Source organism: Geotrypetes seraphini, chromosome 4, assembly GCF_902459505.1.
Source record: "Geotrypetes seraphini chromosome 4, aGeoSer1.1, whole genome shotgun sequence".
NCBI lineage: Eukaryota > Metazoa > Chordata > Amphibia > Gymnophiona > Dermophiidae > Geotrypetes > Geotrypetes seraphini.
The window spans coordinates 2,602,428-2,617,184 of NC_047087.1; the positions used below are offsets into that span (position 1 = coordinate 2,602,428).

General features: G+C 44.1%; 1 protein-coding gene across 4 annotated transcripts in view; it reads left to right on the forward strand.

Annotated features, from left to right (window-relative positions):
* The window catches only part of DHX38 (DEAH-box helicase 38), a 370,469-nt gene that overhangs the window by 297,317 nt on the left and 58,395 nt on the right, over positions 1-14,757 (forward strand). For all 4 annotated transcript variants that reach the window (XM_033942501.1, XM_033942499.1, XM_033942500.1 and 1 more), the window contains one exon: positions 13,755-13,910. In XM_033942501.1, the coding sequence (XP_033798392.1) occupies positions 13,755-13,910 (156 nt within the window). The remainder of the gene's footprint in view (positions 1-13,754; positions 13,911-14,757) is intronic.

Below are 14,757 nucleotides of genomic sequence, written 5' to 3' on the forward strand. Positions count from 1 at the left end.
ATTCTGGCTGCCCAGGTGCATAACTTTGCATTTTTTGGAATTGAAGTTGAGTTGCCATGTCCTAGACCATCGCTCCAGTAGGAGTAGGTCGTGCATCATGTTGTCGGGCACTGAATCTTCGTCTGTTGTGCATTTGCCCACTACATTACTCAGTTTGGCGTCATCGGCGAATAATGTTATTTTACCTCGAAGCCCTTCTGCCAAGTCTCTTATAAAGATGTTGAATAGGATTGGGCCCAAGACTGAGCCCTGTGGTACTCCACTAATCACCTCCGTCATTTCGGAGGGGGTGCCGTTCACCACCACCCTTTGGAGCCTACCTCCAAGCCAGCTCCCAACCCATTTCGTCAATGTGTTACCTAATCCTATAGAACTCATCTTGCTCAGTAACCTGTGGTGTGGTACGCTATCGAATGCTTTGCTAAAGTCCAGGTACACGATGTCCAGGGACTCCCCAATATCCAGCTTCCCCGTTACCCAGTCAAAGAAGCTGATCAGGTTGGATTGGCAGGATCTCCCCTTAGTAAATCCATGTTGTCGGGGATCCCGTAGATTCTCCTCATCCAGGATCTTATCTAATTGGTGTTTGATTAGAGTTTCCATTAGTTTGCTCACTATCGATGTTAGACTCACTGGTCTGTAGTTTGCTGTCTCCATCTTTGAGCCTTTCTTGTGGAGTGGAATGACGTTAGCCATCCTCCAGTCCAACGGGACGCTGCCTGTACTAAGGGAGAAGTTGAAGAGCGCGGACAGTGGCTCCGCCAAGACATCACTCAGCTCCCTAAGCACCCTGGGGTGCAGGTTGTGCGGCCCCATTGCTTTGTTAACCTTGAGCTTTGACAGCTCACCGTAGACACTGCTGGGCGTAAACTCAAAGTTACTAAACGGGTCAACTGAGCCAACCCTTGTCTGTAGCTGAGGGTCGAGCCCTGGCGCTTCTCGGGTGAAGACTGAGCAGAAGTATTCATTTAATAGTTGGGCTTTTTCCGAATCCTTTTCCACATAGTCTCCGTCTGGTTTCCTAAGATGTACAATCCCGCCTGAGTTTTTTCTTCTATCACTGATATACCTGAAGAAGGATTTATCTCCCTTCTGGATGTTCTTTGCTAGAGACTCCTCCATGAGGAATTTAGCCTCCCTGACTGCTGTTTTGACGGCTTTTGATTTGGCCAGGTAGTCTGCTCTAGAGTCCTGCTTCCCTGATTGTTTGTAAGAGATGAATGCTTTTTTCTTCTCCTTGATCAGGTGTGAGATCTCCGCAGTAAACCACTATGGCTTATTGTTCCTTCGCCGTTTACTTACTGATTTTACATAGCGGTTTGTTGCTTCTTGTATGGTTGCTTTCAAAGTCGACCACATGTCTTCCACGTTATCGGTTTCTTCTTGGCTTTGTAGCGCCTGGTGAACGAAGTCTCCCATTTCTTTGAAATTTGTGTCCTTGAATTTGAGGACTTTGGTTAGTGTAGTAGATTTAGTGAAACCTTTCCTGATATTGAACCATACCATGTTGTGGTCACTGGAGGCCAATGTGTCGCCCACCGAGACCTCTGTGACACTTTCTCCATTGGTAAGTATCAGGTCCAGTATTGCCTGATCCCTTGTCTGTTGCAGTGGAAATGTTGTGACTGGTAGAGGACCCTATTTTAACAGGAAATGTCACCATTGTAAGATGATGTTTAATGTGAGCAAGTGCAAAGTGATGCATGTTGGATAGAGGAACCCGAACAATAGCTACGTGATGCTGGATTCTGTGTTAGGAGTCTCTGCCCAGGAAAAAGATCTAGGTGTCATTGTTGCGGATAAGTTGAAACCCGCAGCTCAATGTGCAGCGGCTGCTAAGAAAGCAAATAGAATGTTAGGAATTATCAGGGAAGGAATGGAAAACAAAGATGAAAATGTTTTAATGCCCTTGTATTGCTCTATGGTATGGCCACACCTCGAATACTGTGTGAAGTTTTGGTCACCGTATTGCTCTATGGTATGGCCACACCTCGAATACTGTGTGAAGTTTTGGTCACCATATTGCTCTATGGTATGGCCACACCTTGAATACTGTGTGGAGTTTTGGTCACCATATCTCAACAAAGATATAGTGGAATTAGAAAAGGTACAGAGAAGGGTGACAAAAATAATAAAAAGATTGGGACAACTTCTATATGAGGAAAGGATAAAGCGGCTAGGGCTCTTCAGCTTGGAGAAGAGACGGCTCAGGGGTGATATAACAAAGGTCTATAAAATACTCAGAAGAATGGAAAGGGTAGAAGTAAATTGCTTGTTTATTCTTTCCAAAAATACTAGGACTAGGGGACATGCAATGAAGCTACTAAGTAGTAGATTTAAAAAAAAAGTGGAGAAAATATTTCTTCACAGAATATGTAATTAAACTGTGGAATTCGTTGCCAGAGAGTGTGGTGAAATCAGTTAGCTTAGCGGGGTTTAAAAAGGGTTTGGATCATTTCCTAAAAAAGAAGTCCATGGCTTAGGGAAATCCACTGCTTCTTCCTAGGATAAACAGCATAAAATCTGTTTTACTACTTGGGACCTGGGTTGGCCACTGTTGGAAACAGGATTCTGGGCTTGATGGACCTTCGGTCTGTCCCAGGTTGGCAATTCTTAAATTTGCAGCATTATGAACAAAATCTAGGGCTAATCAGAACGTTTTGGCAGCCTAATACAAAAACATCTACAGTGCAGATTTCGGATTCAGAATGCCGCGGCCAAGCTCATCTTCGCTAAAAGTAAATTTGACCATGTCTCCCCGCTCCTGGCCAAGCTCCACTGGCTTCCGATAATCGCCAGGGTCCATTATAAATGCGCCTGTTTAACTTTCAAAATCCTATATGGTATCCTCCCTCCCTTTATCCCTCTTTCTTGGAATTCCTCAAACCCTAATGCCACCAGATCCTCCCACAAATTAAAACTATCCTTCCCCTCGCTAAAAGGCATTTCCCACACAGGAAAGCTAGGGACCTCCCTCCACTTCAAAATCACTGAGCTCTGGAACAACCTTACCTCCCCTCTTCAGAACTTGAGCTCTCTCCAAGTTTTCCGCAAACATCTGAAAACCTGGCTTTTCTCAAAAAATGTAAGTCTCCCTCCAACTTAAGAATCAAGGAAACTCATATCTTGGCATCCCAAGTCCTCTAAATTTTCTTCACACTTCTACCTCTAACCCTCTGTTGTAATTCCTTCCTATTTCTCCTACTGTAAACCGCGTCGAGCTCTACGAACGTGGAGTTGATGTGGTATACAAACCTAAGGATTAGATTAGATTAGATATTTCCCAAAACCAACATTCTCCAGTTCAGTATTTTGGTTAAAACCAGTTTTTTCTACTTTTATCTGAGATTTTTTTTTTTTTTTAATCATGTTGGTCCTAGTGACTTTCTCTCTTTCTTTTGCTTTCCTGTATTTTTCTATTCCCTCTCATCAGTCTCTAACATTGATCTTCCCTGCCAACTCTTTCCTCTTTTTCTTTTTTGACTTTGTCTACTCAAGTTCTCCCCCTCCTCCTTTTTACTTTTCACCTACTTATCCTTAACTCTCTCATTCTAATTTCTTTGACAGCTTCTTATGGTTTCACGGTTGACATCTCCCCTTCCTCCACTTTTGTAAGTCAGCATCTCTTCTCTTTCTCCTTCCCTCCATTGCCCAGCATCTCGCCTCCCTTTTTCAACCCCCTACCCTTATATGCAACTTCACTCTTTTTGTGTGCCACACTCTTCTGGTCAAACACTTTCCCTCTCTTCCCCCACATTCATAGCCTAACATTTCCCTTCTTTCCCAGCAGTGCAGCTTATCCCCTTTCACCCCCCATAATCAGCATCCTTCTCTCTATCCCTTTCTACTTCGCTTACCAGTCAAAATCTCCCCCTCCCATTCTTCTCTTTCCCACCATATTCAGCAACTCTGTACTCTTTCTAGATAGGATTCTTCATATTTAGAATTACACTGTCTCTTCCCTTCACTTTTCTCCCATTTTCCCTCTCCTCCTTGCCCAGCTTGTCTCCTCCTCTTCCTCTACCCCACTAGTCCAGCATTTCTCCTTCTCCTTCTCCCTCCCCACCCACTGGTCCAGCATTTCTCTTTTTCCCTCTCCTCAGATCAGCATTATTTTCTTCTCTCTCCTCCATGGACCAGTATTCCATTTTTCACCCAGCATCACCTCTTGCTTCTCGGCCCTCCCCTTTTGCCTTTTTAAAAATATATTTATTCAATTTTCCAATAAATAACATTGATAGAAAAGAAGAAAAAGAGTCCAATATACAAAGCATCATATATAAACCAGAAATGCAAAAAGACCACTCAATCCACTCCCCCCCATACCCCCCAACCTTCCACCCTCTTCCATTATGGGACTGACAAGGAGAGTGCAATATTACCGAATCAATCAACATCCAGAGATCTGATCCAAGCTCCCCCTTAAAAGGGGAGGGGCCAACGGCGAGGCGATCACTGCCTAGAGGAGCAGGACAGAAAGGAGAGTCGGGAGGCAGCTGAAGGAGAGTCGGGAGGCAGCTGAACAGAAGCAGGCAGTGAAAAGCAGAGGGGAATAAGAGAGAGAAGGCTGGAGACAGTGAGGGGCATCTGATCCGAACTCCCCCTTAAAAGGGGAGGGGCCAACGGCGAGGCAATCACTGCCTAGAAGAGCGGGGCAGAAAGAGTTGGGAGGCAGCTGAACAGAAGCAGGCAGTGAGAAGCAGAGGGGAATAAGAGAGAGAAGGCAGGAGACTGAGGGGCAGAGGCGACGTCATCAGAGATCTGATCTGAGCTCCCCCCTTAAAAGGGGAGGGGCCAACGGCACTCAGCCGTTCTGCACGCATCGAAGGCAAGCGTTAAAGGCGCTCGCCTTAGTGAGAACGCCTTTGCGAAGGGACGCGTCACTGCAAAGGAGAGCAGAGGGGCCACCGCAGCAGACACAGAGGGTACGCAAACAGGCAAGGAGAGCAGAGGGCCACCGCAGCAGCCACAAAGGACACACAAACAGACAAGGAGAGCATAGGGCAACCGCAGCACCCACAGAGGACAGCCACAGTAGCCACAGAGGACAGCCACAGCAGACGCAAAAGACAGCCACAGCAGACCAGCAATGGAAACAGCAGACAGAAGCAGGAAGTTGAGCTACCCAGTTTTCTGCCCCTTCTGCCATATGTATGACTACCTTCCCTCTGGGAGGCGGTCTTATGTATGCACTCGATGCGGGGAACTGGAGACCCTGAAGAAACAAGTCAGACTCCTGGAGGGCAGAATACTGGAACTGGAAGCACTTCAAGCAGTAGGGATGCAGAGAATGTCAAGACAGAGGAAACCATTGAGGAAGAAGACTGGGAGTTAGAGAAATTCATCAAGGAGGCATACAGGGAGGCTGTGGAAAATCACCAGCAATAGTGGAACTGCCGAGATACACCTACAGAGAGTGAGGACCATCTGGAGGACAACCACAAGGAAGAAATGGGTGACACCGTTGCGAGATCTGGAAACAGTGGAGGGCAGAAGGGCTGCGAGGTAAAATAACATTATTCGCCGATGACGCCAAACTAAGCAATGTAGTGGGCAAAAGCACAACAGACATAAATTCAATGTCTGACAACATGATGCACGACCTACTCCTACTGGAGCGCTGGTCTAGGTCCTGGCAACTCAGCTTCAATGCCAAAAAATGCAAAGTCATGCACCTGGGCAGCCAAAATCCATGCAAGACTTACACCCTTAATGGCGAGATCCTAATAAGAACTGAAGCAGAACGAGACTTAGGGGTGATCGTCAATGAGAACATGAAAACTGCCAATCAAGTGGAGCAAGCTTTATCCAAGGCAAATCATAGATTGCATACGCAGGAGTTTCGTTAGCCGTAAGCCTGAAGTCATTATGCCATTGTATAGATCCATGGTGAGGCCCCACATGGAATACTGTGTGCAATTCTGGAGGCCGCATTACCGTAAGGATGTGCTGAGACTGAAGTCGGTCCAGAGAATGGCCACCCAGATGGTCTCGGGACTCAAGGATCTCCTGTATGAGGAATGGCTGGATAAGTTGAAGCTGTACTCACTCGAAGAACGCAGAGAGAAGGGTGACATGATCGAGACATTCAAGTATCTCACGGGCCGCATCGAGGTGGAAGAAGATATCTTCTTTTTCAAGGGTCCCACGGCAACAAGGGGGCATCCGTGGAAAATCAGGGGCGGGAAACTGCACAGGGACACCAGGAAATTCTTTTTCACTGAAAGGGTAGTTGATCGCTGGAATAGTCTTCCACTTCAGGTTATTGAGGCCAGCAATGTGCCTGATTTTAAGGCCAAATGGGATAGACACATGGGATCTATTCACAGAGAAAGGTAGGGGAGGGTCATTGGGGTGGGCAGACTAGATGGGCCGTGGCCCTTATCTGCCGTCTATTTCTATGTTTCTATGAATTCACAGGAAGACGAGTCCGGTGCAAGCCAATGCCAGGTTGAGGACACGGACCTACGGCTGGAGAGATGGACATACACCAGGGACACGGAGAGGCAAGAGAAGATTGAGAGGACAGCAATCGTCGTCGGGGACTCCATCATCAGACAAGTTGACAGCCACATAGCGGGAGGAAGACAGAACCAGCTGGTGACCTGCCTACCGGGAGCCAAGGTAGAAGACATAGTGAGCCGCATCGACAGGATCATCGACAGCGTGGAAAAGGAAGATACGGCGGTGGTGATCCATGTGGGGACAAACAACGTGAGCAACAGGAACTACAACAGGGTAGCGTTCTCGGAGATCCTGCTGGTACCCAGACCCGACGAGAAGAGGCAGACGGAGCTACAAGCAGTCAACACGCTGGTGTGAGGAAGAAGGATTCCACTTCGTGTACAACTGGACAACGTTCTGGGGGAAGAGCAAGCTATTCAGGAAGGATGGACTCCATCTCAGTGGAGACGGAACGAGGCTACTTGCAAGCAACATCAAGAGAGAATTTGAGAAGTTTTTAAACTAGGAAGAAGGGGAAAGCCGACAGTCGACCGAGAGTCGATGGTTCGGGAACCGGTATACCCAGGGGATATCGTGCAGAAAGATAGCAGGGAAGACTCACCAGATCATAGGCAGGACAGAAATCCTGACGGATCGAAAGGGACACAAGAGGGAAGGAAATGCAAGAAAGTAACAGGCCGCAAACTCAAGTGTATGTACATGAATGCAAGAAGCCTAAAGAGTAAGATGGGTGAATTAGAAGCTATGGCAAAAAAAGATAACCTTGATATCATCAGCATCACGGAAACATGGTGGAATGAGGAAAACATCGGGGACACTGTGCTACTGCGATACAAGCTATTCCGCAGAGACAGAGTGGGTCAAAAAGGTGGGGGTATTGCCCTATACATCAAAGAGGGAATTGAGTCTACTGGAGAGAACACAAAGAATAAGTTAGTCTCTGCAATTTTTTGAAGTTGTCGTTCATGCGGAACCTTGTCGAATGCCTTCTGAAAATCAAGCTAGGGGAGTGAGCGATGAGATGGCAGATGAAGTTCAATGTAGAGAAATGGAAAGTATTGCATGTAGGAACCAAAAACCTGAGGTACAGCTATACGATGAGAGGGATGTTATTGAGTAAGAGTACCCAAGAAAGGGACTTGGGGATAATAGTGGACAAGACAATGAAGCCGTTGGCACAGTGCGCAGCGGCCACCAAGAGAGCGAACAGAATACTAGGTATAAACAAGAAGGGTATTACAACCAGAACGAAAGAAGTTATCCTGCCGTTGTATCGGGCGATGGGGCATCCGCATCTGGAGTGCTGCGCCCAATATTGGTCGCCGTACCTTAAAAAGGATATGGCGATACTCGAGAGGGTTCAGAGGAGAGCGACATGTTTGTTAAAAGGAATGGAAAACCTTTCATACACTGAGAGACTGGGGAAACTGGGGCTCTTTTCCCTGGAGAAGAGAAGACTTAGAGGGGATATGATTGAGACCTAAAAGATCATGAAGGGCATAGAGAAAGTGGAGAGGGACAGATTCTTCAAACTTTCAAAACTACAAAAACGAGAGGGTATTCAGAAAAGTTGAAAGGGGACAGATTCAAAACCAGTGCTAGGAAGTTTTTCTTCACCCAACGGGTGGTGGACACCTGGAATGCGCTTCCAGAGGGCGTGATAGGACAGAATACGGTATTAGGGTTCAAGAAGGGATTGGACAAATTTCTGAAGGAAAAAGGGATAGAAGGGTATAGATAGAGGACTACTACAGAGGTCCTTGACCTGTCGGGCTGCCGCGCAAGCGGACTGCTGGGCACGAAGGACCTCCCGTCTGACCCAGCACAGGCACTTCTTATGTTATGTTCTTAGATCATGTCCGTTAAGTTGCTCAATGATGCGGTCCTTTATCAGCGCCTCTACCATCTTTCCCGGTACCGAGGTCCTACTCACCGGTCTGTAGTTTCCCGGATCACCCCTCAAACCTTTCTTGAAGATCGACGTAACGTTCACTACCTTCCAGTCTTCCGGAGTCCTTTCTGATTTGATTGACAGATTGGCTATTAGTTTAAGTAGTTCAGCTACAGTCCCTTTCAGTTCCTTGATTACCCTCGGATGGATGCCATCCAGTCTCGGGGATTTATAATTTTTAAGTCTTATCAATCTGCCTGCATACCTCTTCTAGACTGACCGTCAACCCTGTCAGTTTCCTGTCTTCGTTTCACGCGTATAGCCTGCCGGTATGTTGTGTATATCCTCTTCGGTAAACACAAAAGCAAAAATGTGTTCAGTTTGTCAGCGATGGCTTTGTCCTCCTTTAGCACTCCCTTTATTCCATGGTCATCCAACAGCCCCACCGCTTCCTTTGTGGGTTTTTTCTCCTTAATATATCGAAAGAACGGCTTGAAGTTTTTGCCTCCTTGGCTATTTTTTCCTCATAGTCTCTTTTGGCCCCTCTTACCATCTTATGGCACCTGCTTTGATGTTGTTTGTGCTTTTTCCAGTTTTCATCCATTTTTGACCTCGATGACTGTGTCCTTAAAAGGGACCATGCTTGCTCTAGCGTTTTTACAGTGCTTATCCTCTTCTTAATCTTCTTCCCCACCATGAGTCTCATCCCTTCATAATTCTCTTTTTGGAAGTTCAGTGCCGTGGCCGTCGTTCTGGATCGATGTTTTGCCCCTGTGTCCATATCGAAGCAGATCATATTGTGATCACTGTTTCCCAGTGTCCCTTCTACTTCTACACCTTGCACAGGTCCTCGTAGTCCATTTAGAATTAAGTCCAGAATTGCGTTTCCTCTCGTATTTTCCTTGACAAGTTGTTCCAGGAAGCAATCGCCTACAGCATCCAGGAACTTGGTCTCCCTACCGCAACCGGAGGTGCCTAGGTTCCAGTCTATCCCCGGTTAATTGAAGTCATCCATGATAAGTGCGTTGCCTCCCTTGCAGTTGCATTTAATCTCGTCCGTCATGTCTCCATCAATTTCTTCAGACTGCCCTGGGGGTCGGTAGTAGATGCCGATCTTCGTTTCTGTTCCATTTGTTCCCGGAATTTTAACCCATAGAAACTCTAACTCTGAAAAAAAAATCATTTCATTTTATTGGAACAAATTTAACTGACTGAACACCCAAAGTGATTTACAATACATGGAATAGGAATCAAGTGTTCTTGATTTAAGTACTTAAGTACTCTTAAGGATTGTTTTATTTTAATATCTTGAGCAACATTCCCTACTGCACGATTCTCAATCAGGTTTCAGAACCTATTTTAGTACTGAGACAGTGTTGGCTACATTATTAGACCATTTAAATACTACTGAGCAGGGGTAACAGTGCGCTGGTGCTTCAATTCGACCTAAGTTGTGCCTTTGATTTGGTAGATTGGCTTGTTTGGATGCTTTTGGCCTACAAGGTAATATTCTCCTGTGGTTTAAAGGGTTTCTGGAATCCAGACAATATCAGGTTAAGTTTAATAATCAGTTTTCCTCTAACTGGAAAAATCCAAGTGGTGTACCCCAGGGTTCTCCACTTTCACCCACATTATTTCATATATATCTTTCCTCCCTGGGTTACAGTTTGAGTAACCTAGGTTTAGAACTGTTCAGCTATGCTGATGATATCAGAATTGTCATACCTTGTGCTACAGTTTTATCTCATATTTCTCATAAAATTGACTCTGAAATTGATCAACTCTTGGATGCAGGATTTCAAACTCAAGCTTAACAATGATAAGACAAAGTTCTTTGTTGTGTCGCCACATTAACGAGCCATCGATTAGTATAAATTCTACCTTGTATATAATTCAACCAACAATTAAAATACTGGCAGTTATTTTGGATCAGCATCTGACCATGAAAAAACAAATAGATGCTGTGGTACGTAAGGGTTATTACATGCTATGGAAATATTAAACCCTTTTTTGATTTTTCTGCTTTTAAACTTCTGGTACAATCTTTGGATTATTGTAATATTGTGTATTTAACAATTCCCAAGAAAGACATGGTTTGACTCATACTGATTCAGAATACAGTGGTTAGAATGATCTATGGTCTTAAAAAATATGATCATGTGACTCCATTTTATTGTGAGTTGCATTGGCTGCCAATGGAGGCTCGTGTTTTGTTTAAGTTGGGTTGCTTTTGCTATAAGGTTATGTATGGTACCGCTCCGTTTTATATGGTCAGTAGATTCTCTCTAGCATCGTTTCACCTTTCCGTCAGTACAGGGCTGTAAAAGTAAGAAATTTCTGGACCGAGCAGCTTCACACTACAGAGAATTTCGATTGTTATTGCTTGGAGCTTGTTATAAATATTTCAGAACTCAACTGAAAACTTATCTCTTTTCAAAATATTTGGTTAAATAATATCTTTCTGTCATTCTTAAATTGTCTCTAGTTTATAATTTTGTAAACCGCATAGAACTTATGGTTACGCGTTTAAGAAGCACAATGCTATGTTATGCCTTTTGATTTGAATTGTATGGTTGAATGGACAGTGTTTTTTGATTGGCTCCCCTTTACTGTTTGGGGGTGGGATTTGATATCGGAAGGTTTACATTTTTGGTGTCCCTAAGCTTGTGGCCATTTTGGAGCCTTCAAAACAAACTTTGAATGAGATGTGGAAGGATCCACTGATGCAGCTTCTAGTGAAACGGGGATTTTCTTTTCAGGAATTAAACATTGGGCTCTGTAAGCTGGATTTCGTAGTTTGAAAGTATTGAAGAAACTGTTTGACAAAGATAAGTGACCATGGTCATTTTATAGTGATTTGGTATTACTACACTCCCCCTCTGTTCAGGAACTATTCATAGAAACATGACAGCAGATGAAGGCCGAATGGCCCATCCAGTCTGCCCATCCACAGTAATTCTCTAAGACAGGGGTGCCCACACTTTTTGGGCTTGCGAGCTACTTTTAAAATGACCAAGTCAAAATGATCTACCAACAATAAAATGAAAAAAATCCCACAAAGCACACTGTACGCAGAGGAAATGTTATTTATCATTCTGGGTTTTTTTCAAAGAGGTCAAGGCAGATGACTTTAAAATATGCAATGTCACCTCAGTAACAATAATACAAAAATAGACAAATATACCCTCTCCCTTTTACTAAACCATGATAGCGGTTTTTAGCGCAGAGAGCTGCGCTGAATGCCCTTCGCAGCTCCCAACTCTCATAGGCTCCCTGAACTAAAAACCATTATTGCGGTTTAGTAAAAGGGGGCCATAGTGCAAAATATAGACAGCAGATATAAATTCTCAAAACAGACACATTTTGATCACTAAATTGAAAATAAAATATTTTCTCCTACCTTTGTTGTCTGGTGATTTCATGAGTCTCTGGTTGCACTTCCTTCTTCTGACTCTTTCAGCCTCCTGTATGCTTCCTGTCCTCCAGACCTCATTTCCTCCCCCAACTTTTTCTTCCTCTCTCCCTGCCCCCTTCTTTCTCTCTGTCTCCCTGCCCCCCTTTCTTTCTGTCTCTCTCTCTCCATGCCTCCTTTCCTTCTTTCTATCTCCTTGTCCCCCCCTTTCTTTCTTTCTGTTTCCCTTCTTTCTGTTTGTCTTTTTTTCTGTCTCCCTGCTCCCCCTTTCTTTCTGTTTCCCTTCTTTTTTTCTTTCTGTCTCCCTGCCCCTCCTTTCTTTCTGTCTCCCTGCCTGCCCCCTTTCTTTCTTTGTCTTTCTTTCTCTCTGCCCTCCCCCAAGCTACTGCTGCCAAGTTCTGAACTCTCCCTGCTTCCCGACGCGGTAAACAGAACGCAGAAGCGCCAGACCGAACAGCCTTCCACCCTGACATCAATTCTGATGTCAGAGAGGAAGTTTCGGGCTAGCCAGGCAGCGATTGGCTGGCCCGGAACTTCCTCTCCAACATCAGAATTGACATTGGGAGGGCCGGCACTTCTGTGTCCTGTTTACTGTGTCGGGAAGCAGGTAGAATACAAAGGCAACGCGAGTCTATCACGAAGCTCGGGATGGGCTCCGCGAGCGACTCATGTTACCTTCATGATCCACTGGTCGATCGCGATCGACCTTTTGGGCACTCCTGCTCTAAGAGATCCCGTGTGCCTATCCCAGGCTTTGAAATCCAAAGTAAAAGCCCACCTCTTTGAGAATGCATTTAACTCATGACCCCCTCACCCTTAGCACCCTGAATAACTCTCGTACCCCTACTTGTTCTGTTTTCTGTTAATTTAGATTGTAAGCTCTACTGAGCAAGAACCATTTACTACTACTACTATTTATCATTTCTATAGTGCTGAAAGGGGTACGCAGCGCTGTACATTTAACATTGAATAGACAGTTTAAGTTTCAACTTTATTAGATTTTGATACACTGCTTATCTAAAAAAAGTCTAGGTGGTGTACAATAAAATGTTTTAAAAAATTGGCAATATAAATAAATATATGATATACATTGCTGGTTTTAAATTCAAATTGTCTTTGTTAATGAACACATTTTTTAAATCCCAATCTTTCTATTATCAAAGTGCAAAGCAAAATAATGTTCACTTACCCAGAGAAATGTTCTCTTCTCCTCTTTTGGAACTTCTCAGAAGTTGCTTGAAAGGTATTCTTATAGAACCAAATCTTTTCCAGAGAAGAGAAAATGGTAAAACTAGAGGAAGACTCAGGAGCAATGTTAGAAAATTCTTTTTCCGGGGAGGGTGGTAGATGCCTGAAATGCCCTCCCGAGGGAAGTGGTGGAGAGGAAAATGGTGATGGAATTCAAAAAAGCGTGAAATAAACTTAGAGGATCTCTAATTAGAAAATGAAGAATGTAAATGAAAGAGCTTAGGCCAGTACTGGACAGACTGACAGACTTGCACGGTCTGTGTCCCATATGTGATGATTTGGTGTAAGATTGGACTGGGGAGGGAATCGATGGGAACTCCACTAACTTAGAACATGAGGATGTTACTGGCCAGATGTTTTAGTAGATATCCTGCAAACAGGATGGTTGGATAGGCTGGAGTGCGCTTTGACGTCAACTTCAGCATTTGGAACCTTGGACAATACTAGGTGGACTTTACAATCTAGGACCCAGAAATATCAAAGAAGAGACAAGTTAATCATGTATTTTTAATGGGCAGACTGGATGGACCATTCAGGTCTTTATGTTACTATGCTTAATGGCACCCTCTTGTATCCACGGGTGGGCATTAGGGATAGCGCTAAGGTGTTTTATGGCATAGGGTGGAGGGTGAAAGGTATTGATACTTGGTGGATTCCTTGGGTGTGTACATGGTCTCCTTATACCTGCTATCTTTCTTGCTTTAACATTGGGATTTGCCCATTCCTTTCTCATCACAGGGTCGAGAAGAGGAAAGTGATCAGATCCGAGAGAAGTTTGCTGTACCTGAGAGTGATCATCTGACATACCTGAATGTTTATTTGCAATGGAAGAACAACAACTACTCAAGTATCTGGTGTAATGACCATTTCATTCATACGAAGGCTATGAGGAAGGTATGCATGAAGGCCCTGGGAAAAGGGCATAGCGAGATGCATGAGGGCTTATGGGGTGGGGTGGTTGACCTGCTTAGAGAAGACACAAGAGAGAGAATGCAAGATGGGATTCCCAAAGAGGGTATTTGTCACTTCATGGCATGCCTCCTGCTCCTAGTACTAACAAATACATTTTAGAGGGAAAGGGGATGGGGGTTTGATATACTGCCTTTTTGTGGGAGCAATTAAAGCAGTTTATATACTGCTGTATATACAGATACTTATTTTTTTTACGCAAACTGGAATTTATTTTCCAAGAATAGCTGAATTTTACAAATTTGAAGAGGTATCTGGAGGACAGATGAACTAACACTTTATAGCTAGGCAAGCACAGGGATCTGGGAAAGGATATTTGAGTATTTACAAATGACTTGATTGGCTGGTGTTTGGGGCAACATGCTTGGATTGATAAACCATTTTTTGACCCATTCTGACAGCTATAACAAGGGCATTTGGAGGAAATTGGGAGGCAAAATTTTGTATGAGTCCATAAGATACATAGCACTAGCTTAGTTTATCAGGAATTCTCTTCCTTTATTTTTAAGACAAGAGTAATTATTTTACATTTTGGAAATTGTTGAAGACCTTTTTATTTTGTATGGAATTCCTGAAAACTATTTACCTTTTACCATTAAGTCACACTGAACTTTAATTGGTAAATGCGACTTATACATTTCTTTTAATGTAATATAATTGCTAAAGTAGGGTGAATGAAGGGGTTGATGTGGAGGGCATTTGAAATAAAAGGGGAAAACAGACAATCGTTAAGAAAAATAGTTCCTGTTCTTAAAAGTTCTGAACTAGTGTC